Source organism: Lepeophtheirus salmonis, chromosome 4, assembly GCF_016086655.4.
Source record: "Lepeophtheirus salmonis chromosome 4, UVic_Lsal_1.4, whole genome shotgun sequence".
Taxonomy (NCBI): domain Eukaryota; kingdom Metazoa; phylum Arthropoda; class Copepoda; order Siphonostomatoida; family Caligidae; genus Lepeophtheirus; species Lepeophtheirus salmonis.
Genome location: NC_052134.2, coordinates 25,150,858 through 25,175,766, shown reverse-complemented (window position 1 = coordinate 25,175,766; position 24,909 = coordinate 25,150,858). Strand labels below are relative to the sequence as shown.

At 30.9% G+C, this 24,909-nt stretch overlaps 1 protein-coding gene and 1 long non-coding RNA gene across 4 annotated transcripts in view; one reads left to right on the top strand and one right to left on the bottom strand.

Moving 5' to 3' along the window:
• ENGase (cytosolic endo-beta-N-acetylglucosaminidase) overlaps positions 1-2,770 on the top strand; it is a 212,235-nt gene extending 209,465 nt beyond the window's left edge. For all 3 annotated transcript variants that reach the window (XM_040709689.2, XM_040709691.2, XM_040709690.2), the window contains 2 exons: positions 1,319-1,887; positions 2,371-2,770. In XM_040709689.2, the coding sequence (XP_040565623.1) occupies positions 1,319-1,887; positions 2,371-2,725 (924 nt within the window). In that variant the 3' untranslated portion in view covers positions 2,726-2,770. The remainder of the gene's footprint in view (positions 1-1,318; positions 1,888-2,370) is intronic.
• LOC139905186 (uncharacterized) lies at positions 2,768-5,402 on the bottom strand. The gene is made up of 2 exons (XR_011779746.1): positions 4,180-5,402; positions 2,768-4,096 (listed from the first exon to the last, which is right to left on the bottom strand). It is a non-coding gene; the product is annotated as an uncharacterized lncRNA (long non-coding RNA).
• Positions 5,403-24,909: the final 19,507 nt, after the last annotated feature.

Here is a 24,909-nt window from a genome sequence, read left to right as displayed (position 1 = left end):
CAATTCAAATAACCTCTTTTCCCTTCATACCCAAGTATATGGTTAAGTCTACTTAACAAATAAATGAATAAATAAACGAAAAAGATTTCAATAAGGAAACAGATAAAGTAAAAAGAAAATTACTAAATCTATCTTTGTAGTAAATTGGATTTTCAATATAAGTATATATGTATGTGTACATACACTACACCGTTTTCTCTATTTTTTTTATTTTTTCACCTACTATTCTACATAATCATAATATACCCACCTACACAATCCTTTCCTATGTCATATTTATGTATCTAAATATTCTTTAGTAAGACAAAATTTCTGTCATCTGTCACTAAATTCTTTAGATATGTACCTATTTAAATACTTGCATCAGGGAGAACTATATTTGTCGAAGGGAAGAAAATTCAATCTGCATATACATTTATATAATAAAGTTTAAAAAAGTGATTCTATACAATAAATGACGGAACGATATTCTTTTATATTTTAATTAAATAATTGCGAATATTTGCTCAATTAATTTGACAAGATAAAGACATTAATATTTATGTATTTATTGGAGAGTTTTGCATACATATAAATTAGTTAGCTATGCAATATAATAGATACATAACGTAGATAATGAGGGAGGAGGTTTATGACTTGGAGTTTATTCCAAAATAGAATCTCATTCCCTCTATAAATTGATGGGCTCCCTCATCATTATTTTTATTTACATACATTAGATTGTCCCGTTTTTGAAAATTATATTTTTCACTCTGCCTTATACTTTTTCTACTGGGGACTGTTAAAAAGCACAATTTGGGGACTTTTGAGACATCTCAAGATATTTTAAGGTCGATATTGACCTTTTGTTCTTAGACACTTACAAAATTGTACTTTTTTTTTTAAATACTTGGTATATCAGTATAAAAATTATACTGATTGTTTTTAATAATTTAATTGGTCTAATATTTCATCAATGATCTATAGGTTCCCTGTTGCATCAAAAAATAATGTTTCTTCTTTTTTTGAACAACTATCACTTCAACTAGGGTTAAATTTTGCCATAATATAATTTCCAAATGTAGTTATTTATAATGTACATTCACACCTTGCTTCTTCTTTTCTTCCATAATGAAAGAAAATTGATACCAGATATTTGTTAATTTAAAAATGGTTGAATGGTCTTTCTTCCGGAAACTTTTCAAAGTAAATATCTAATTTAAAAAATGCTGAAATAACAACTTATATACTTAGATATCTATATTTTGCTGACGATTATTTATTTCATGTCTTATATTCCTTATTTTTATTCTATTTTATCCCTTATTATATCAAACAGGTGTCACGACTCCTTTCCTTTACGAATAAGATAACTTCTCTTTGTCCCATTGTTATTTGGTACGACTCCGTTACCATAGAGGGCAAACTCGACTGGCGGAATCAACTCGATTCTCATAATTATGAATTTTTCAAAGCCACTCACGGAATCTACCTCAATTATGGATGGAGTGAGAAACATCTCCGGGAAACCAAGGAGTTTCTCATCTCTCGTGGGGATGAAAATAGGGAAAGTGATGTCTATGTGGGTGTAGACATCTTTGGTAGAGGATGTCCTGGAGGAGGTGGATTTAACTCTTATGTCGCTTTGGAAATGATTGCTCCCTATAATTTCTCTTTAGCATTATTTGCACCAGCCTGGACCTATGAATGTTCCTCACAGGAAGAAACATTTTTTGATCGGGAGTACAGGTTTTGGGATAAGCTGCGTCCATTTTTAAGAATTAGAGGGATTCAGATGAGTAATCAAGAATTGAAACGTGGATTAGAAATGAGTTTCAATTCTGGCTGCGGTCGAGAGCTAAATACAACTACAAAATCCGATTTTGTCCAATGGTGGTTTGATCTCAGGTAATATCATTTTGAAAAGTGGGTTGCCACTTCTATCGTGCGTCTACATGTCGAAGTGTATATATATATATATATAAATAAATTATATTTTTGTGCGAGAAACTCTTCTCCCGATATCATTCATACATATGTATATATCAATGATATAAGGAGAAGATACATACGCTTAGACGTGTACAATTACAATAGATGTAGTAACCTCCCTTAAATGGAGAGTTCACCTATTATAGCATTTCCTCTTTAATAAATTTGTTCAAATTTAGAGGATTTTGAAAAAAAAAAAAATTAACTGATAATTGCTAAATTACAATGACTAAATATTTAATACTTCTATTGTAAAAAGTTAACATTTCCGCAGTCAGGATAAATTTATTAGAGAGGATTCGTGAATTTTAATGCAACAAATTGCATCATTGTTAGTCATTTTTTCACAAACATATTTTTGATTTATTTATATTAATTTAAAGTTATTCTTTTCGATAGACGAATGGAAATTCAACCAAGTTATTTACTTCATACTACGTCTCATATCATGGAGGGGGGCTTAGTCCTTTATTTGACAAAGAAGAAAAGCATTCCAATCTTTTTTGCAGGAATTCCAACCTCTGTGCGTGCCATTCATGTTACGTTGCAGTTTGAAGCAATTGACTCTAAAGGAATCATAGCTCAGGATCCTAAACTTCGTTTCGAAGATTTTGATAATAATTTATGCTCTTCTGATGGAATATTGAATGCGTCTTGTGAGAGGAAATCGGATTATGTATTTATTAAGCTAATTATTGATGGAAATGAAGTTCATATGATTCGAATAAAGTCCTTAAGACTTTATTCCACATAGCTTGATAAATATATACTAATGTTACAATAAAGTAAAATAATGTGATGTGAAGTATTTATTTATTAATTAACTTTTTTAATTGAATGCAAAGTGAGTTTTGTTGCACTTTATACGTATTGAAAAGGTAATAATAGTATATTCACTTCTTTTGGTGGAATTTGTAAACCTGTCTTTCACCTTTTTCCTGCCACCACTTAATATACGTATTTGGTAACTGTCATAATCATAAACTATTTTTAGTTGTTCCCATCCTTCTTGAGGCCGAAGTTGTCATTTGATGTCCGACTGCAGGTCCGATTTTACCATAAGTTGAGCCTAGGGCAAAGAAAAATTTGCTAATTTAGTTATTTATTTGGTTTATAATGTACATTGATCCCTTGCTTCTTCTTTTCTTCCATATTGACAGACAATTGCGAACAGATATTTTTATAATTTTTATATAATTATATAAAACGTTATATTCAAACTTGTATAATTTGCTTATACAAGTATAAATTTTTGCAAAACATAAAATAAATTAGTTGCATTATTTGGTTTAAATTATAATTAAGATTGTGTAGCAAAAAAATTAAACCCAATAAAAGTTGAGCACATCGTGTTCAATAGTTAGAAGAATGTCAGGCATATTTCTTTGTATGAATGCTAAGATTTATTAATATGTATATCTTTAGCCGAATCACATTCAGAATAACTTTAGTTTTGAATGAAAAATAAATAGTTTCCGGACAATGGTGGACGTATTGAGTTATGAAACCCAAACACAATTTATTAGAGAGGATTGGTGTATTTTAATAGGGGGCCAATATTTTTTATAACTTTGTTATTGAGGTGTTATTAAAAAGTTATCTCACTCTTCAGATCCAAATCTCCAAATCGAAGGGTCAAGGAAAAAACAAAATAAAGATAATAAAATTAACTAACCAAAAATAAATGAAAAGTTCACTTCCTTCACTTGCAAAATGAAGTTGGGAATGCCCAAGGAAAAATATTTTACAAAAATACTTAAATTTTTTTGTTATTGTTTGTTTAAGTTTAATAAATTTCAAAAGTTGTATATTTTTTATTCAGAAGCAGATTGAAGTAATCTTAATTTAAGCTCATTTTCATAAACATCATATACAATCCAAACTTGTTTACTTTTTACACCTTCATTTCCAATACCCTGAAGTATATTATCAATACTTATTTTTTTGGTCCTTGCAGTATATTATCGGCTTTTAATTCTGATGGTTTTTTTCCCCATGTGTTTCAGTTGATAAAGGAAACAGGTACTACTCTCCTGAATCATTGCGACAAGTATAATGTTCTTCTTTCACCGTGACAAGGTGACAAATTCTCACTATTTTCACATTTCATCAATACTTTTCCTGCCTAAAGAACAAAAAAAAAATTATTACTTTTTTTTATTTCATCACCAAATTGTTTCTTTAATTTGATGACAAGATTTTGCTTACTTTTTTTAATATACTCATACCATAATCAATCGCTGAGTTAACATCATCAAGTGTAGTCAATCTACAATTATTTCAAGTAGCTGTTGCTATTTCTGCTGTTTTTCTGAGACCAATATGAGGCAGGCTTGGGCTATGTTAGAAATATGTTTCATATTTTTAATAGTCTGCTGTTTATTTTTGCGTACTGTTCAGTATGTAATAGGTCTGAAAAAGTAGTTTTTGTTTCGTCTTGATCCACAATTGTATTATACGTTTGTTCGGAATCATCCCCATTTAGTTTCATTTTTAATCTTTTATCATGAGCGTAGCGTTTTGTATGTTTGTTACTCCTAAATATCTTGACTAGATATGATAAGTGCTCCAATACTACTAGTTTTAACTCTCTCTCTGAGTCTTACATGCCAATTTTATTATTTGAATTTTTGTTTGAGTATTGCATTTGCAGTTGATATGAGCATTACTTGAGACTACTTTCATGTACTTCCATCTGAAAATAATTAACTCAGAGCACCTTCATCACATAAATAATTAAAAAAGGAAATATTTAGTAATTACTTATACAGGGTGTTGCAGAGAAATTGGGACTGAATTTAGCTGCTTCCAGATCAATAAAGGTTTCAAGTAGATAAAATTGTAACTATTCAATTTATTCTTTATTGTATTGACAATAATGTTATTTAATGTGATCTTTATTTTTGGCAACCACTCGCTCGATTCTTGGCCTGAAGGCCTTGCACGCGCAGTGTTTGGTAATAGAGGCCTTCAGAGCCTGGATACTGTAGTGTCTGGTAGCACAAACCTGTCTATAACTTCCCCTAGGAGTAGAGGTCCAAGGGGTTAAAATAAGGGGTTTTGGAGGGTGGTTTTGTTGTTCCAAAAAGGGATTTTATTGCTGTTAAGAAGGTTCTAAGTCTTCTTGACCGTATGTGAAAGAGCAAATTCTTGTTAAAACATGAACTGGGATCCATTGGACTCCTTCATCATACAGGTAATGACAATAGTCTTCAAAACGTCATAGTATTTATCTGACTCAACCCGTTCCTTCGAGTTATGTAAGAACAGGGGCCTCACTGACCCGTTTCTCCCCCGACGTCCAAGGTCATAATGGATGCCGGAAATTTGGTTTTGAAGAAGTGAGGAACAGTGGACTTCTCATTGGTCACCCCCATATCATTGTATCTGTTGTACGTCCGGTCCACGGTCAAGTTTTTCTCGCGACTGAAAACTCAATGATAATAAAGTGTAATGTTGAAATATTTCAGACCTATTTTCAAAATTTATTTATTATTCATAGAACTTCATAAGAATACGGGTATTTTTTCTTGAGAGGCTCATAATTCCAATTTTACGATCAGACTATGAATTTAATCCTTATTATGACTACATTAAATGATAAAATTACTTAATAATATAGGTAATAATAATTAGAAATTCTGTAAATGAAAAATTATAAATTAAAATATCAAATACACCATTTAAACCTCCTCTTCCTACTCCTTTTTCAAAAGCAAGTCGAAGTTTTCTATCATAAAGACACAATTTCGAAAATCGTAGGAGTTAAAGACAACTTTTTTGGTCGCAAAATGTCTGAACCCAAACTAAAGAGCATCTCCATGCCTGTAGATGAGGGCAGGGATGAATAAATGGATAAACAAGTACAGCCAGGCTTCATTTAATATATGGTAATCGATGCTTTGTTAAATATTGAAAGATTATTCAGATTCTTCTTTAGATTTCAAAAATTAGGTGTGTTTATTATCGATGTATCACAATTCATAAATTATAAAAAATAATACATATTAAGAATCGTTCAATATCCAATATCACATCATAACACAATATATAAATCTTGCAAGCCCAACTTGATTCTATAAAAAAAAAAATATCATAGAGTGGGAATAACACTTTTTCAAAACCAACTATATTTTTTAATCCATTATAGTCATGTAGGTAGAATATTTATAGTAAAAGTACCTTCATGTTCTGCATTAAAAATTTCAAGAACACACAAAAATATTTGAAGCTAGAGGACTTTTTAAAAACTCTGCAATTGGTCCATATAACTCCATGATCGGGAAATATGGGTGAAAAAGGTTGTATTTGTATAAATGAAACTGAATTAGTTTATATTTTTTTATTTAGCTACAAATTAGGTAGTAATGCATAATTGATAAAATCACTCAGACATAAACTATAATGTGGGTAACAAGTGTTTGATAGGCTTCATATAGGTCACACTCCTCTTTGACAAAATTAAAATTTGTGAATGCACCTCTGGATGCAGCTCCTACAAATTGTGGATTTGGAAGCCTTATAACAAATCAGAAATATCAATAAAGCTTTGTCCAATTACTGTCAACCGAACAATTTCATATATAGTTTATTATGTTACAAAAAAAATGTATCATCTTAGAGAATAATCCTTATTAAACAGAAATTGTATTATATATTTGCCATTTTATCTTTGCTTGTATGACAAATTTAACCCTCTAATAGAGTAGAATTTAAAAAAATATTAAATATTTGCGGAAAAAAGGTAAAAATAACAAATATATACATTTTTCCCATGCTTAATTAGCCTGAATGCAATATGTTTGAAAGATGATGTCATTTACTGTTATATGTCAAAACAAAGTAGCTTTAGAGGGAATAGTAATGTGTATATTAGGCTGTATCATATTACCCAGGAGCACATATTACCTTAGTTACCCCTAAATATTTTTCAAATAAATAATATACTTAATATACAGATCCTAATATATTTATAAGAAATATTAGATAACGAGAGTGACGTGCTCCTGAGAAACGAAGGAATATTATTATTATATACACAGATTTACTTCAGTAATACAACTGTATAACAACATTTACGAAAACTTTGTGTTTCTTTTTATAATGTAATATAATACTTTGAAGATCTAAAGCTTGGAGGCCATGATAAAACTCTTTTTAAAAATACACACAAAAAACCAAGTAAGTTTTATTTGAATGTGTGGTAATCTCATTTTGTTTTTTCAAAAAATAAAAAAGTATATGTTTAGATTTAAGAGTGAATTAGATATCTCAGAATTGTAGATATGATCGAGCACAAAAAATTAAGTATGTGCTGAGCCTAGCCTGGGATAGTGCGGAGGGACTTGGGGCACGTGCTTCTGAAATGAAATATAAATAGAGTCAAATCTATTCAAAGTATATATGTATATAAAAAACACCATTTTTGGATACTTATGCAAATAAGTAATTTTGAAACTCCCCATTGCGAGGCAATTAGTGTTTAATTAGGTCCTGTCTTATTGTATCCGTATTGATTGAAAAGCAATGTAAATGAATTAAAAAAATAAAACAACATAAAGTAAAAAAAAATGCTAACGCCAGCTTACAATTTTCAACTGTACGGAGGAAAACTAGCCACAGGGATATTTTTCATCCTTATGAATTCCTATGAAAAGGAAACCAAAAAAAGGAAAGAAAATGCTTAAAGCTAACGGATTTTTTACTTTATGTTTTTCTATGTAAACTATTTTATGTATAAAAATATTGATTTCTGAGTAACGTTTACTTTAAAAGGATTTTTTGAATATTCAGCTTTGAATTTCAATTGTATTCTCCTTCAACTGCACAATTGGAATTGCATTTATTGTCATGAAAGAGTATCAAGATTTTTAAGGTTTTATAAGGGTAAGTTTTGCTCGACTCGGAGTAGGATCGATGGTCAATGTCAGAGTAATTCCTTCTGATATCCTTGCTTGAAACAGAGTAATATTTCTTTTCATTTCCTTTCTCTCATTTTTGCTTGTAGCTAATGTAATGAAACGTCATCAGGAGTGTCTGTAGGATTTTTCTTTTTTTATGGGGAGGAGGAAAATACAAAATTCTATAGGTTTAAATTTCCGACATTATAATTAGACTTTACTTTTGCAAAAAAACAAAAAAACACGTTTTTGAAGATTTATTACCCTAATCCACTGAAAGTGTTTAGAGTTGAAGGCCAAAAACAATTTGGAGAATTTTATAGAAACAGACTTAGTGTTTTCCAGCCCACTCCCTGCGGACACCCCTGACCATGAAAATTAGCTACTCTCCTCCAAAATATTCTTGATATGGCTTTGTTTTTGGTTTCCTTTTTTTAACACACCAAAAGTGGTTAGAATTTACAACTAGATCGGTGAGATTTTGACACTTTAACTACTGAAACTTGATTTAACCAACATATTAATCACATTAGGTTGATTTTTGCAAGATTTTGGGTCAAACTTGTTCCACTCCACATTCATGTCTATTACAATCTATGTATATGTATTATGCAGTTAGTTAACTTTATTATTTTGATATTTTTTTTACGAGGGGAATGCCAATTCGTGCGTATGGTTGTTTGTATTGAAATTTATAGTCTATAAGAAAATAGCCTTGTTCAACTTAAAAAAATATTATATTAAAAAAAAAAATACCAGTGGTATAAAAAATATGTAATACACCTAGAAAAAGAAATGATGAGTTATTAAAAAATTTGCATATCAAAGAAAAGAGAAAAATAAGAGTATATGTAATATATGTATGTATATACTACCAAAGGGTTACCCGGGATTGCTCGGTTCAAGAAAGAAGCGGAAATTACATTAACAATCGTCGCTTTTATTTCTTGTTAATATGTATAACTCTTCGGTGTGGCCAAGCATTATAATATGGAGCCTTTATATTATATATGTATAAGTATTATTATGAATTAAAAATAAAATAAACTGTTTTATAAACTTCAAATAAAATACCAGCATATATAAAAGTAAAAATTTGGCTAGATGGGAAGCCCATCTTTTATTTTTATCAAAAAATTGCCAAATCGAAATTTGCAAAAAAAGAAGAAAGAAAAACAGCACAACAATGTTTTGCACAAATTTTGCAAAAAGTAGTTAATATCATTTATTCGCATTGTGAATAGAAACACAAAAATACCAACATTTTTTTGTACTTGCAAAACCAAAAAAGTTATGGAAAATAATGCCGTCGAAAAAATAACTCTTGACAACTCCTTCAACAATTTTTGGAACAATTAAATAGCAAAATGTTCCAAAATTGAAAATACACTACAGAAGAGTTAGGGTTTAAAATTTTGTGTCCAAATTGCATCGTTTGGTCTCAATTCTTCTTAAAACTTGAAAAATGGCCAATAACCAATGGGACATTTATTTTAATGCTTGTGGCCTTTCCATAGCATGATAGAAAACATAATTTTCATAGATTAAGAATGGATCAAAACCGATGATTTAAGATTTTTTTTTAATGCAAAAAGTATCAATCTACGCCTATCATATTTAAAAACCATCTCAATCCTTCACAAGTACTGGGATGGGTAATAGACGTGTCCCTCTAGTCAAGAAAAGTGCTCCATAAATGACGTATGCTATACTTAGACATAACATTAAGATATTCTTTAAGAACTCTTCATATCTTTGGTTCGTAGATGTTATGAAGCATTGGCAAAAAAATTAAGTTTATATCTTTCCTGAACACAGGACTAAAAATCAGTCTCATCCCCTTAAAAGACGTGTCCCTCTAGACAAGAGAAGTGTTCCATAAATGAATTATGGCTGGACTTTCTTTAAGAACTCTTTACATGCCCTTCCTCGAAAAAACCCCCAATTCTTAGAACACCCCTAAAAGGCACCATCTTCACTAATATTATAGTAAGGAGCTCAGTCCAATAAGTGAAATAATTTAGTATAAATTATGCATACAGTAGTTTGCTATTTTTCTTAATTTCGGCCTAATTAAGGGTTTATTATTCTCATAAAAATTAGGAAGATTAATTGATGATGACGTCACTGATGGATATTTATGATAATGTTATTATTCTTTGGAACAAGTTATCCATCCAATTTGGATGGGTCCTTAAATTTAGTAATTATTGATGCGAGTTTTTTGGTTATTTTATAAAACTGGAATTCTAATTTTTACCTTTTAATCGTAGACCACCATTAACAAAAATAACGAGGACCAAGCTTCTTGGATTAAAACAGGAGTATAGAAAGTTCACTGCTCTCTGTTTACTGTAAGTAATATTTACTTGGAGGAAAACTCAGCGTGAGAAAACTTAACCGTGAAGGTAACTAATATTTGAAAAATATTATTTTGTTTCCTTTCATTAAAAAAAAAAAAGCATTAGTTACTCTTAATGATGATTCTTATACAAAAAAGATTATTTAATTGAAAGAATTTAATAAAATAGATGATTCAATTTATTAATTCCATTGTAGACAAGAATGAGCAAAACTTAATATAAATTTCATGTTTAACAATTTTATAATCTACTGTGTACGTGTAGTGTCAAACAGTTTTGGCATATTAATTAGAAGACTTATAGATTCTGATTTTTAAACAAGTTTTGTTAGAATATAATCAAATAAATCTTATGAAAAGCTTCATAAGCAGGATTTCACACGGAAATAGGTTACATATTTGTTACACTGACTTAGATACTTTTGATATTTTCAATAATCACAAGTCAAATATGGAAAAAGTACATGAATGCCATATACTCAAATAATTTTATGGTAGAATGGATTATAATGTATGTACATACATATTTGTATTTAGAGTACAACTTTTTAAAAATTATGTTTTGATAAATGAAGCAATCAACAAATCGTGCTACCACTCATATTCCCTTTTATTTTAAAGTAGTCATTTATATAACTTTTTGCATAAATGTACATTCATAATATAAATTCTTTGTGCACAAGTTGAGATTTTGTATGTACAAGTTAAAAAAATGAGATGAAACATTAAAAAAAGAAAAGAATTTGCATTGAGTATAATTAATACAATTATTTATACTTCATTAGATATTAGTTATTTACTAATGGAATTAGTCTTGGAAAGGGAATTATGTAAATGAATGAAGAAGAGGATTAGCGAGTTAGTCTTAGTATGTATCTTTACTATGGTTGAAGAAGAAACATGGCAAGTTAGCAATGACAATGACAATAAATAAATTGCAAACATTTGAAAAAATTACTTTATAATTACCAAAATCAGTATTTGCACATGGTGAATTATATGTTGCTTGTTTCAAATGTGTCACAAGGGGGTGCAGGTTTGATTATATTTACATTATATGTATAGAAAACAAAAAAATGTTGGGTTTATAATGGAAATTTAACAATTATATGTAGTTTTAGTTAAGAATTTTAACATAAATACTCTTTATAATATATATTAGCTATCTTTAAGATAGCGTGCCCGCAGTAGTATACATATAATATATATCTGCCTTTATTTTTTTAATGAAGATATAGTTGGAACTTTTACCAAAAATATGTACATTAAACCTCCCGAGAAACCTCCTGACGATAATATCAGGAAGTAATAGAGGCTTAATAAAGAATTTTAATCAACTTTAGTGCTCACAATGGAGAATGCAGAAGGTTTGTGCTTTGGAGGAGAAAATGTTAAATACATTTACATTTACAACATAGCAACAAAATATGGTTTTAATGATCATGAAATTGGGTGTGCTAATCTTAGATTTCACCTTGGTCAAATTTGTTTTTATACTAAATTCCCTTTATACGTTAGGGGTTTAATTGATGACTTGAAAAAACACAATGTGATGAAAATAAAAAATATAGATAGTTTAATCGAGTAGATCACTTTTAAAGTAAAATAAATTGACAAGGTTAATAATAATAAAAAGAAGAAAATTGGTTGTGACGCTTATTAATACTTTCAAAAGAGTAAATGAAGCAAATATATTAAATGAATGGTTGAAGCAATTATGTAAAATTATAAATCCCTATCCCCCCTCCCAAAAAACAATTGATAATAAAGCAGAGGGTAAAATATAAGAATTATGGGGAGATTTGGCGAGACAAAGACTACATTGTGGAAATTATAGCAGATCGTTGCAAGGAAATTTAATTAAGCTGAAGTTTTCTGGAATGGAACTTCTATGTCAAACATGCTTTAATTTTGGACACATGATGCGTTAATGCATGGAAAAACGACTTAAAACTTTTAAATAAGAAAGGGCTCTCAAAAAAGGAATGCAAAAACGTCTCCCATCAAATGAAGAGGTTATTGAAACACAAAAAATTCACAAAACCTATGTGTAACAAAGAACACGTCATTTCTGGCATCTGTAATATTAAATATAAATGAAGAGAACATAAGTACTTTTCTACCTATTCATTCGATTAAATAGTGATAAAATATCCTGTTTACACTTTTTGAGGACTTTGGCTGACTTTTGACTGCCTAGATATCTCCTTTTCTTCGTTGGAAAGTTATGAAGGGATTTAAATATGACGTTGTTCCTTTGTCTTCTACTAACTGTAATAAAATAAATATATATATTGGAACTTTCCAGACTTCAATATCGGTCAACCTCTCTCTACTTAGAAATAATAACTAACTAACTAGATATCTCATTTCTTGTATAAATATGGAGGATGATTCTAACATCGACTCAACATGAAACGGGAAACCATCTCCTACAACAAGTGGGGGAAGAGGGTTATATCCAAAAAAAATCTCCTTAAGAAGGAATCAAAAAGGAACTCGAAAGAGGCTAATAACAAGAAAAATCCTGGTACAAAAAGAAGGATTCAAAGCGAGCCCCTAGTATAATGAAACGAGGGAGAGAGGGCCCAACAAAAGAAATCCCTCCTTCAAAGAGGACTCATATTCTTCAAATGGCTGCTAAGGACAACAAAGAATATAAAAACGCTGACATTGCTGAGGAAGCAATCTAAATTGGCATAATAAGAACCATATCATTGAATGCAACAAAGTTATTAAAATACTTGATACTGACTACGTACGTCGTCTGTCTCCACCTATAGAAGCTCTAATTCTTAACTACGAAGGGTGTCACTATACGTAAATGATGATGCTTCTGGATAATATGTCCGATAATACATAATTGCAAATACACCTCTACTTGAGACCATATGGATGAAGAGGAACGAATGAGGGAACTCAGAAAAGAGAAAAAATAGTTCACGGGTTTTGTACATGAGATGACTGGTAATATTCGAAACAACGTTTTTGCTCGCATTATAGCACACCAATGCAATATTCTTCATATTATAGGTAAGGTGGAACTTGCAAAATTTGAAATGACTAACTTTGGTAATGTAATCTACATATGCGTAGACCCACTGGCATTTGAAGGCCTGTAATTGATAGACTTCACTATCAGAATAGCCTCAGCAGGAAAGGTACGTTTCCAAGACCCAAAGAAAGCACCCATTATCCAACAAGAGGAAGAAGAAGTAGAGGGGGACACCACAAAACTAAATGAAGAAGATGATAATAAATCAAAAACAACTTGTAACATTAGCATTAAAGATTATACTGCCACTAGAAAAAAAGATAATACAGAAGTTAATAAACAAACTGAGATTGATAGTTGTGGCAACAAATCAATAGATGTTAATGATGCCACTGATGCCAATTGTTGAGGGATTGAAGATCTCAATGAAGGTGACACGCCAAGAGAACAAGCAACAGCCCAGCCAATTGCGGAAAAATCGATCAGGACCCAAAGGCGGAATTTAAAAACCCAACTAGGAAAATTCTGAAAAAGCAATCCAAAATAGACAAGCAGAAAAAAACCACCCAAAAAATAGTGATGATTAGCTGTTTGTATATTAACACTCAAAACTCTAAAGCAATAAACTCAGAGCTCAAATGGCAAACATCATAAGTATCCCTAATAACTGAGCCATATCTCAGTACTGGCATAAGGAAAAGTCTCGCTCTTAGAGGATTTAGAATCCACGACTCACTTGGGTCAAATCCAAGGGCTTTTATACGATTTGCAAACATTTGCAAGCATAGTGAGTTCCAAAATTCACAGAAAGAGAGCTCTGTACGATATGTATGAAGATAGATTGGCTAGTAACGTATATCTCTGGTGCTTACCTTGAACAATTATAACATATTGAGAATGAAACATTGTTACGTCTCATTAAGCATTGTGAACAAGAACAAAAGCAACTTCTCTTAGGTAGGGACTCAAATGCCCACAATCAATTGAGAAACTGACATGAGAGGAGAGTATCTGGAAAACATCATTGATGAAAACAATATGACTGTTATAAATCAGAGGAACGAACCTACTTTCATCCCCCAACGAACCAGTTTAACCTTCGATATCACAATTGAGAATCAACATACCTTCAACAAGTTCGAGATAACGGGGTACTAAGTAGATCTTAGACCATCGATGTCTTACCAGTGACCATAGATATCTAGTTTTTGGATTTGGCACATACATGCCAATCGAGGAGCAATCAAGAAATTTTAGAAAAGCTAACTGGGACTTCTTCAGGTCCTACACAGAATCAGCACCAGTTATATATTCTAACCCAAATGTTATTGATGAGTGTGCTGAATCGCTTAACAAGGGTATCAACATTGCATTAGATATTGGGTGCCCAAAAAGAAAAACTATCACAACAAAATTAATTCACTGGTGGACCAAACATCTTGCCAGCCTAAGGTATACACTTAGTAAACTCCAACCAAAGCGTCATCGTAGTTTCCACTGAGATTAATACCTTATTACACAGAATGCTTATCGTTTAGCGCTTAAAAAAGAGCAGAGATAATCATAGAGGAGTTTCTGCAGCAAAGCGGAAGGTCCAAAAGATATTGCTCGACTTATAAGATTTCAAAAAACAACGTACAACTCTATTGGTCTTTTTAAAACGGATCAAGTCTAAGCACAATTAGCTGTCGAATCACTAAAAATACTCATGGAAACTCATTTCCCAATATGTAGACACAGAAAGTAAATGATTTAAACATAGACTTCTTTGATTGCAACAAGGTCAGGGAATCCGTTAACTCCTTTGGCTCATACAAAAGCTCGGGACCTGATGAACTGAAACCAGTTGTACTGCAATAACTTACAGAAAACGTCGCTGCCTATATCTCAGAACTTTATAATGGCATCTTTATCACTGGTTATACCAAGATGCTGGAGAGAAATGAAAGTAAGTTTGCTGCCAAAACCAGTTAAAAAAGATTACAGCATGGCCAAATCCTTCAGCCTGATAACTCTTTCCAACTTTATGCTTAAAGGAAAAGAAGTTTTTGTGTCAATCCAACCCGTGGGAGCACACAAGGGGGTGTTCCATTGCAGGTCGTTTGGAATATGATTATGGATAGTTTACTTAATAAATTTAAAAAGGAGGAATCAAGGTCGTTTGCAACGCTGACGACGTCCTCCTTTTAATTAGTGGAAATCATCCCAACACCCTTGTCAATACAAAGCAAAGGGCAATCAATACTGTTATTGAATGGGGAAAGGAAAATGTTCTTAACTCTATCCCATCAAAATCAAGGCCTATAGTTTTTACGAAAGCTTATAAACTTAGATCAAAATACTTTCCACAATGGATGGCAATGGGATGGAATATGCCAAACATATGGTGTGCCTAGGTGTGACTTTGATCAAGGACTCACTTGGATAGAGCATTTGAAAAAAACGCCTCCAAGAGTTCTCGGATATGGAATATGGCGAAGGCAAATGGGGACTGACCTCAGACAAGGTATATTGGTTGTATGAAGCTACGATAAGACCTACCATCACCTATGGGTGTCTAGTATAGGGACATGCAATCACTACAAAGAAAAGAGCAAGGTAAATATTTAACACCATTCAATGGAAAGCACCCGTAGGAATGACTCATACATTTCGATCAACAACAACCGCAGGAATGGAGGCAGTTTTGTGTATTACTCCTCCGCTTCTATACCTTGTGTTACGACAACGAAATCAAGATAGAGAATGAAACAGAGATTTTTGCCTTAACACAAGCTATAGAAACTCCTCTCAAGTTCGAAAAAACACAGAACAATGTAATAATCAGATCAGACTCGTAATTAGCAATTGTTGCTATCTTTAATCCACTCATTACTAGTAAAGAAGTTTTAAAATGTAAAGAAACCATCATCAAGTGAATGAGTGAGAAAAATATACATATAAAATGGTGCAAAGGACATTCTGACATTACAAGAAATGTAGACCATCTTGCAAAGAGGGGTACTTGGAGAGAAGACCAGTATTTGGGACGCTTCCAAGCTAGATGAAGAAGGGTATTCACGACTTCTTCTATCAATATTGATAGAAGAAACAAAAAAGATAAAAGTATGAAACATACACATACTATGCTTAATAAGCCGAAGTCGATGTGTATCAGGCCTACACTGGACATGGCCCTTTTCTCGTCCATGTAAGCAAGTGGAAATGCATAAGCTCAACGTGCAATGTCTGTTTGTCAGAATTGCAAAGTGCAGACCATCTCATCAATAGATGCCCCGCCATATGTTACGAGAGACCTTGAACTATGAATGAGGAAAACGAAGACTTTTGTATTTTAAATTTATGAAATGTAAAAAAATAAAAAATATTATTGAATTTTTTTAATGTAAACTAGGTTTTAGAGTCTTCTGTAGTAGCACAAATACTAATTGTGTGGTCGTGTTCGTTGCCTTTTATTTCTACAATTTTATTTTATGTGCGTATGGCAAGCAGTAATAAATATTTAACTAACTAACTATTGAGGCACAAATTGTACAAGAAAAATATCAAGAAAAGTCTTCTAGAGCGAACTATGATCGGAAAATGATGTTATCGAGTAGGTATATACCAACGATTTGGAAAAAGAAAGCGAATTTTCTCTTTTAGAAAGTTATAAGACGAATGAAAGAGAAGGTGTAAAGCCAAAAAAACAATCCAAGTCCTATTTGGACGTCTTTACAATTCTGTACAGTCGTACTCGTGCTTCACTGTGGGAAAAATAAGTAAGCCTGATACATACTTTTCTCTGTAAAAGAGAAGAAACAGTCAAAAGCTCTGAGTCTGGTGCTTCCTAACTGTTTTTTTTAGACAGATTTCAAGTTCTATTATTTTTTTACAAATATTATTTCTGATAACATCAAGAAATATTTCAAAGACCGGTCTGTACGCAATTGGAAGAAATTTTTATTGCCACCTTAAGCTATGAAATTACCGCTTATTTTCAATGTAACATTTCATACAGAGGTTAATTCTGAATTGTAGCTTGTCCGAAGATTGGAAGAAGTGCTGTCTCATTTCAAGAAGTTTGAAATGAAATCAGGGACAGCCTTGGCCATGGTCTCCAAAGAGTACTTTCTCACCAATTCAGATCGTGAATTTCAACTAACATCCTGTTGTGCATTCTGAGCCCTTTTATATTGATGCATGATACAATCATCGAAAATTATTGCATGAGAAAAATTCAATATTGCCTAATGATTGCATCAGCCAAATTTCATTTTATTCCCACCCAAAAATTTTTTTTACCAGAAAACGGATATTTTTAATACCAGCATCAATTTTTGGACATACTATATTATCAATACTTATTTCTTTAGCCATTGGAGTATATTATCAGCTTTTAATTCTGAGGGCATTTTTTTCATATTTTTCAAGTGAGACTTGAAACAATTACTTTCCTTCTGAATCATTGCAGCATGTATATTGTTCTTCCTTAACATGACAGGGGACAACTTTTCAATATTTTCAAATTTCAACCTTTTCCTAACTTCAAAAAAAAAAAATCCTTCATCTTATATTTCATCATCAAATTTTTTCTCTAATTTGCTGACAAGATTTTACTACGTACGTTTTACTATACGCGTAGTATGATCAATCACATCATCAGATAATATTATTCCAAGTAGCTGTTGCGATCTCTGCTGTCTCTGAGACCAGTAAAGCCTGCTCAGGGAAATGTTAGAAATATTTTTCATATTTCTAATAGTCATCCTTTTGTTTTTACTTACTGTTATGTCTTGAATAGGTCCGAAAAATAGCTTTTCTATCGTATTGATGTACAATTATCTGATCCGTTTGTTTGGAATCATCCAGATTTTATTTGCTTTCTAATCTTTTCAAATAAGGTTTTCGTTTCTTCTTTTTCTTCTCAATAGCTACTTTTTGTTTGTTTGTTTTTACTCCTAAATATATGACTAGATATGATAAGTGCCAGTACCAGTTTTTACTCTGTTTCTCTCTCTCTGAGTCTTACCAAATGTCAATTTTATTAAATGAATTTTTGCTTCAAAATTGTATTTTCAATTGATATGAGAAGTACTTGAGACTAATTTCATATAATACCCCAGTTGGGTCCAACTTGAGACAAAACAGTTGGTCATTAAGGTATTATAGATGGGTGTAAGATAAACCCTTATTCTCAGCTTGCAGGTTGTCAAGGCAAGAGGGACCCTCACCTTGACATACACTGACTATAATTAATTGTAATGAACGGTTGGGGGTGGGGCTGCTGGCACTGGCAAATTTGATTAGGTTTTACCTACTTATCTGAGTCCCTTATCTAGGTCACCAGGCACTTGTAGGACTCGTAGCTAGAGTTCCACCTAGTAACGCCCGGAGTCATCAGTTTCTATTGAGGGCCATCATGATGTTCGCTGTTGTTACTATTTTCCTGCTCTGTGTGTTCCAAATCCTCTGAGCCTCGGCTGCGGTTTCTTGAACACAGGACAAAGGTCCACATACTCAATGTTCATGAATGTTTTATATTACAATTAATACTAATAGTATTACTCATTATTGTTTATTATGGAGAATGATGTTATGAATTGAACATTGAATTCGTAAACAAAATGATGATAATGTTGCATATTTGCTAGTACATCTTGAATAAAAATGACATCACTTAAAAAAATACAAAATCGAAGTGACATATTTTTAGAAAGTTATCTTTTTTTAACATTGATTTTTTTTTTAATAATATTCTTAATCACTATATTATATTGAATATGTTAAAAGGTTTTATAAGATAGTTTTATTTTTCATGATTTTTCAGTTTTAAAAATGGAAATATATTGAGTTCAAGATACAAAATCAATGAAACACTTTAACGTTAGTTTTATTTATTCTACTTTTAATTTTGTGATTGTTTTAAGGGTAAAAAATAACTCTGAACAATAATAGTCCCGAATTACTATTGTTCCAGATATTTCAGAATTAAGACAACTGAGTTAAAAACTTAGATTAGTTTTGGATTCTGCATACAAAGATAAATTTGATAATTGGCTTCAATTAATTTGTACAAAATCTGTTCCACTGTGTTAGTGATAACTACTGAAGTTCTGGATGAACCAAAGTGAAGTAGATTGCACCACAAACTGGCATAGTTCATTGGGTTTTTGTGTGCTCTAAATGTCTCTTTTTATGATGACCATTTTCAATGTAGGGCAAATAAATATGTTATAAACATATATAAGTATGTTAACCAGCTCAAAAAAAAAAAAAAAAAAAAAAGATGTAAATCCATTAATTATCTTTATTTGATGTAGCTTTTTCTACTGGTTATAGTGATTCAAATATTTCCCTTATTTATTCAACAATGACAGAGTAATTTGAATCGGTTGACAGAAATTCAGACAACTTCTTTGTGTTTACAATTTGAAATCTTACAAGTTTTTGCCAATTAATTTAATAGTAACCATTATTATACATCAAACAGTCTCTATTGTGACATTTATTAAATTAATTCGTTTGTTTGATGTACTAATATGGAGTCTTCTCTTTTTTGTATTACCGCCCTCCTCAGTTGCCATCTTTGCATTACATCCCCTATATCGCCGACTTTGAGAAACGCTGATTTAAATAATTTTTCATTAATACATTTTTTATATTTGAAGTTCTTTTAAATTAAATATTCTTAGCTATATTAATAAGAACAATTTCAAAATGGCCCAGATGACAATTATAACTTAATGTAACGACATTTTTTTTTTGAAATACTTTTATTTATAAGTACTATATATTAAAAGAATAACAAGGTGATTTATTTACTAATTTTGAGACAGGTATTTTTTAATTAAACTAAAAAAATATATAGCCTTTACAAATCGCTTCGATTGTGCTTTTTTCTGATGTGAACAGAGGATACATTTTTTCCTTAGTCAGGAATGAATAAAGGCAGCTATATTGATTTTTTTTAGACGGTTCGTTATCTGTATGTCCGTACCATTTTTTGGGTCCATACCGGTACGGAAGTACACTTTTGATACGGAATTGCCTTGTTCTGTCCAACAAGGACTTACAGTTATAATTACGCAACAAATTCTCCAGGTTACTATCCTTTTTTTATGAGAACACAAGAATTTTTGATCAGATTTTGAATATATATTCTAGAAAAGGAAGTTTACTACTCAGGATTTAAATAATAATGACAACAGCTGAGGAAAATAAAATTCATTCTTCAAATTATCAATTCCAGAAAAAAGGGCAAACTAAAAAATGGAGACTATTTTCCTCTCTATATATATTGAAACAACATGTATGCATTTCTACCAAAATTTAATAATAAAAGAAATCCTCATTTTAAATAATTAGAAACATTATACGAAAATACAGACTATCTTTTTAAATGTAAAAAAACAAATATATTTGACATATTTCCATGAATGATAATTATGGTTTTTGAGACGACCCCAAACTCTATTTCTCTCTTGGTTCAAACAATGTATATACGAGAATTTACCTTGTACACGTCATGTAGATTTTTCTTTTTAGAAAGCAATTTTAGAAAGTTGTTTTTTTGTACATACATAGGTTTACATAATTTGTCGATTACTACTTATTATTCTTTGATGGAAGAAAAGAAAAATTAGAGTAGAAATTGTATCCATTACTTATAATTTCTGTCCTTGATATTTTTCTCCTATGTACAAGGGTGGTTGAAAAGCGTTCAACCTAAAAAAGATCCAATAAATTTTTCCGAATGTTTTCCACATAGCTCTACACACTTATCCCAGAGATGATCCCATCTCTGTAACCCGCTAAATAGTTGGCGTTTTTCTCTGCAAAATAATTGTTCACAAGACATTTTTTTGTTTTTGGCTCAATTACTCAGAGTTTGATGATTGACTTAGACGCGTCAAATTTTAAAACAAGAGCCCTTGATATGTCTGCTATTGTTTGATCTATTTATAAGTTACACTTACAAAAATTTAATGGCAGCTCGATACTCAATTTTGTCCATTTTCACAAAACACTCACATCAACTCACTCAAACAACTGTTACATAACAACTGTGCGTCCAAAATGTCTGAAACTTTAGTGGATAACTGTCAACTGATGATAGATAGATATTACTAGCTTTTATATACGAGTGATACCCTCTTCTTGTTGAAGTAAGAAACTTTTCAGACCATCCTTGAATAATATATTTATGCAGATGAGATGCTAGCTTTTTATTTACAAAAGTGATCACCACCGTAATATAATACTAATATATGTACATAGGTTTATTTTCATCATATTTATTATCAACAATTTAGGTGGCTTCAGAAACTTTTGTGGGATCTAGGACCCCCAAAAAGGAGATAAGCTTTTGAATGTAAGCCATTGAATGCATTTACAATATACATTTCTTCCATGAAGTCAAATTAACCCTCTTAGCCCCAAAAATAAATAAACAAATACTGGTTGTTCACAGGAGGTGGGCTGGAGGGGCTTGAGCTCCCACACAATAAAGGAATATTGATCGTTATCCAACAATCGACATTGTTAATTACTTAGATGAAATGCTATTCGTTAATACCCTTAGCAATTTAATTTATATACTCTTAGACCTCTCATTTATTCTTACAATTCCAAGATCATAAATACGTGATATTCTTACATTCATTTTATCTAACCCTTTAGTAAAGTAATATTTTGTAAAGCAACTCTTATAAAATAGCTTTATAGAGAAAACAATTTTTTCCAATTGAACCATTTAACGCAATCTTGTTTTTTAGGTTTACAAGACGTATTATTTACTTCTTCAATTAAGTAATTAATGAAATCTATACTTTGCTGGTTAAAAAAAAAAAAAAAATAGAAATCATTCCAAAGTTGCAATGGATATCAAATTTGGAATGATTATTTTCAATAAAATAAATACAGATTTTATCTACTTTCTCCAGAATTGCAATGAATGATAAAAGGTCCATAATAATTAAATTCTTGTTTTGACCTCCGAAAAGCAGTGAAAAATATACCCATAGTTGTTGCATTGAATTTTAGGTTCAGGAGCAAAATTATAATGCTATTGTTATGGTATAAAAGGGATGCAGTACAATTATAGTCTTTCTTCCAAGTTTCTTGTAATAAGGATACAGAAAGTAAAAATATAAAATATTTAAAAATACAATACATGACTTTACTTTCTCTGCTTCATCAACCATGTATATGTCTCTGCTCCTTCATGTTCAGCAGCAAATAAATTAATTTCATATAAAGATACGAAGAGAGTGTTTTCTCTTTCAATAGATGAATATGGAATAGACTTAGCCAAAAAAATTTCAACAATTGAACTTCATCTTTTTAATATTTAGCCTCACTGACTCGTGCGGTGTTGTCTTGTCTTTCCATTTGAACAAAAATCAAAATTATTTTTATCGAACAATCAATTTTTAATGTCAAATTGTCTAAAGGTTTTTTATGATGGACTTACTAAACAAGTTGACTAAAGTTTTCAAATGCTCGTATCATATATGGCAAACGTCCATCCGCCTTCCTAATTGTGGACATGCTGTCTTCCACGACTTAATAAATGTATTTTTACAACATTATCTTTCATAACCAAAATCTTGGCTTGATTGAACATAATTTCCGGTATAAGATGTATTTCCAATGAATTAGAAAATGAACAGCCTTGAAGTCCGAATGAGAAGGTAACCTTCGAGAAATAAAAACACCATGATCATTCTTGAGGTTTTCAAGAAATATCTTCATACCTTCCCGTGGCTTATATTTTTAAAGTTGTTTGATGGATTCTCAATAGATCTATTTGTCCTCAAAGTAAGGCAATTTTACAGATAATGAGTAGGGAAACGACCAAGATTACATTTGGACATTCCCATCAAGAAAGAAAAATTGATTTGGTACACATGTTTGAGATACTTGCCTTCAATATAAAGTCTATGATCTTTTTTATTCACTCAAAAAAATGTCCAATAGGAAAGAAAGCACATAGAGCAGGGACCTTTTCTTTAACAAGCTTCTTGAGTTCCTAATTTACAATTGCATCCCATTTTGCAAAAAATATATTTTCCCTTCAAATATCAAATAGGAGGCGGAAAAAATGTTGTTGCTGATAATTTAACTCAATAATAATAGTGTATAACGCAGAGATAATAATAAATAATAATATTTTACTCCTATAATAAAGCTAGTTCATATCAACTCGCTTTATTTTTATGACAACTCCGTTTTAATAAATTTTAACCAATATTTTATTTTATGAATAAAACATATTATATTTAAAAAACCATAACATGGCCCATTAAAGTCATATTAATTAATGGAAGGCTCTTTATTATAGATAATATTCTTAAGTATCTCATCTTATCCCTCAAATTTGAACATAAATCCTATAATGGACTAATATGTCTATAAACTTATTGGGCCTTAATATTTATTTAGAAAATAAATTAAAGGGGGATTTCTCAATAACTTGATTTTACTCAAGTGTCATTTCTAGTTGACTCTCCATGTATGTACAATGGAAGATAATAACAATAATAAAACCGGTTCGGGGATTGATGTACATTCAAAAGTTATTTAATGTCAAAGACGATTTAAATGATCGATTCAAATTTGCTAAGTATTATAGTTTTTTTAAACTTTAGGTACAAAAATATAGAGGTTCCAATCCACCGCCTAGAGAATAATATTATCTAGATCCAAATAAATCAAATTCAAAGGAACAAGTGGTGGATACAGGTTGATATACTAGGAGATCCATCCAATTAATCAATCAATTTGAAGACCAAACTGCTAATATATTTATTTGCACTACACACTGAATAGATATTCTTATGTAGTTACCCTTGGCAGACTTATTTTCCTTGTATTTTTAGTATACATGATTATATATAGTTTAATTATTTAAATATATTATACCCTCAATTCCAATATTACTTATTTTTCTTATTAATAAATCTAACTTACTTTAAATAGCATATTATGCATTTAAGAAGATCATATAAATATAATAATTATGTTTCATTATATAAATATTAATTTTATATCAGTTATGAACAAAATGTATGTGTCCTGCATTGTCCAAATCAATACTGATAGTCGTCCAAATTTTGTGATATTTGTGGAACTTTATAATGGAAAAGCCATTCCTCCTCCTACGCCATCACAAAGTCAATGGATTCCCAAAGTATAGTAGTTTTGTAAAAAATTAAGAAAGGACTTTTAGGAGATGACAGTCTTCTTGAGTTAGACGAAATTACAATCTATTACTGCAGTGTTGATAGGTTGCAATAATTTAATAAATTTGGAGGATGTTAAGAAAGCTGACAATAAAACAATTCATAGTAGATAAAATGACTCTGGGAATAAATATACTTAAAATAATTAAGCTACCTATAATATACCCAGTAAAATTTTTATAGAAATGGAAATAATTATCAACGTTTTTGTCTCAGATGTCTGTGGCGAGACACTGAAGGTTTTCATTATCGATTGAACACCTTAATATGTAAAAGCAGTCAAAAACCTTAAACAACATTTTCTATTGTTATTGCATGTCACTTGTCTCACTCATAGTGTGCACAAAATAGCAACACTCTGTCCAAATCACTTTGAAAGTACCAACACTCTTATCTCTCAATTAAAAGTTTTTTTTCTAAATTCTAGTGATCAAAAATAGTTGATTATTACATAAG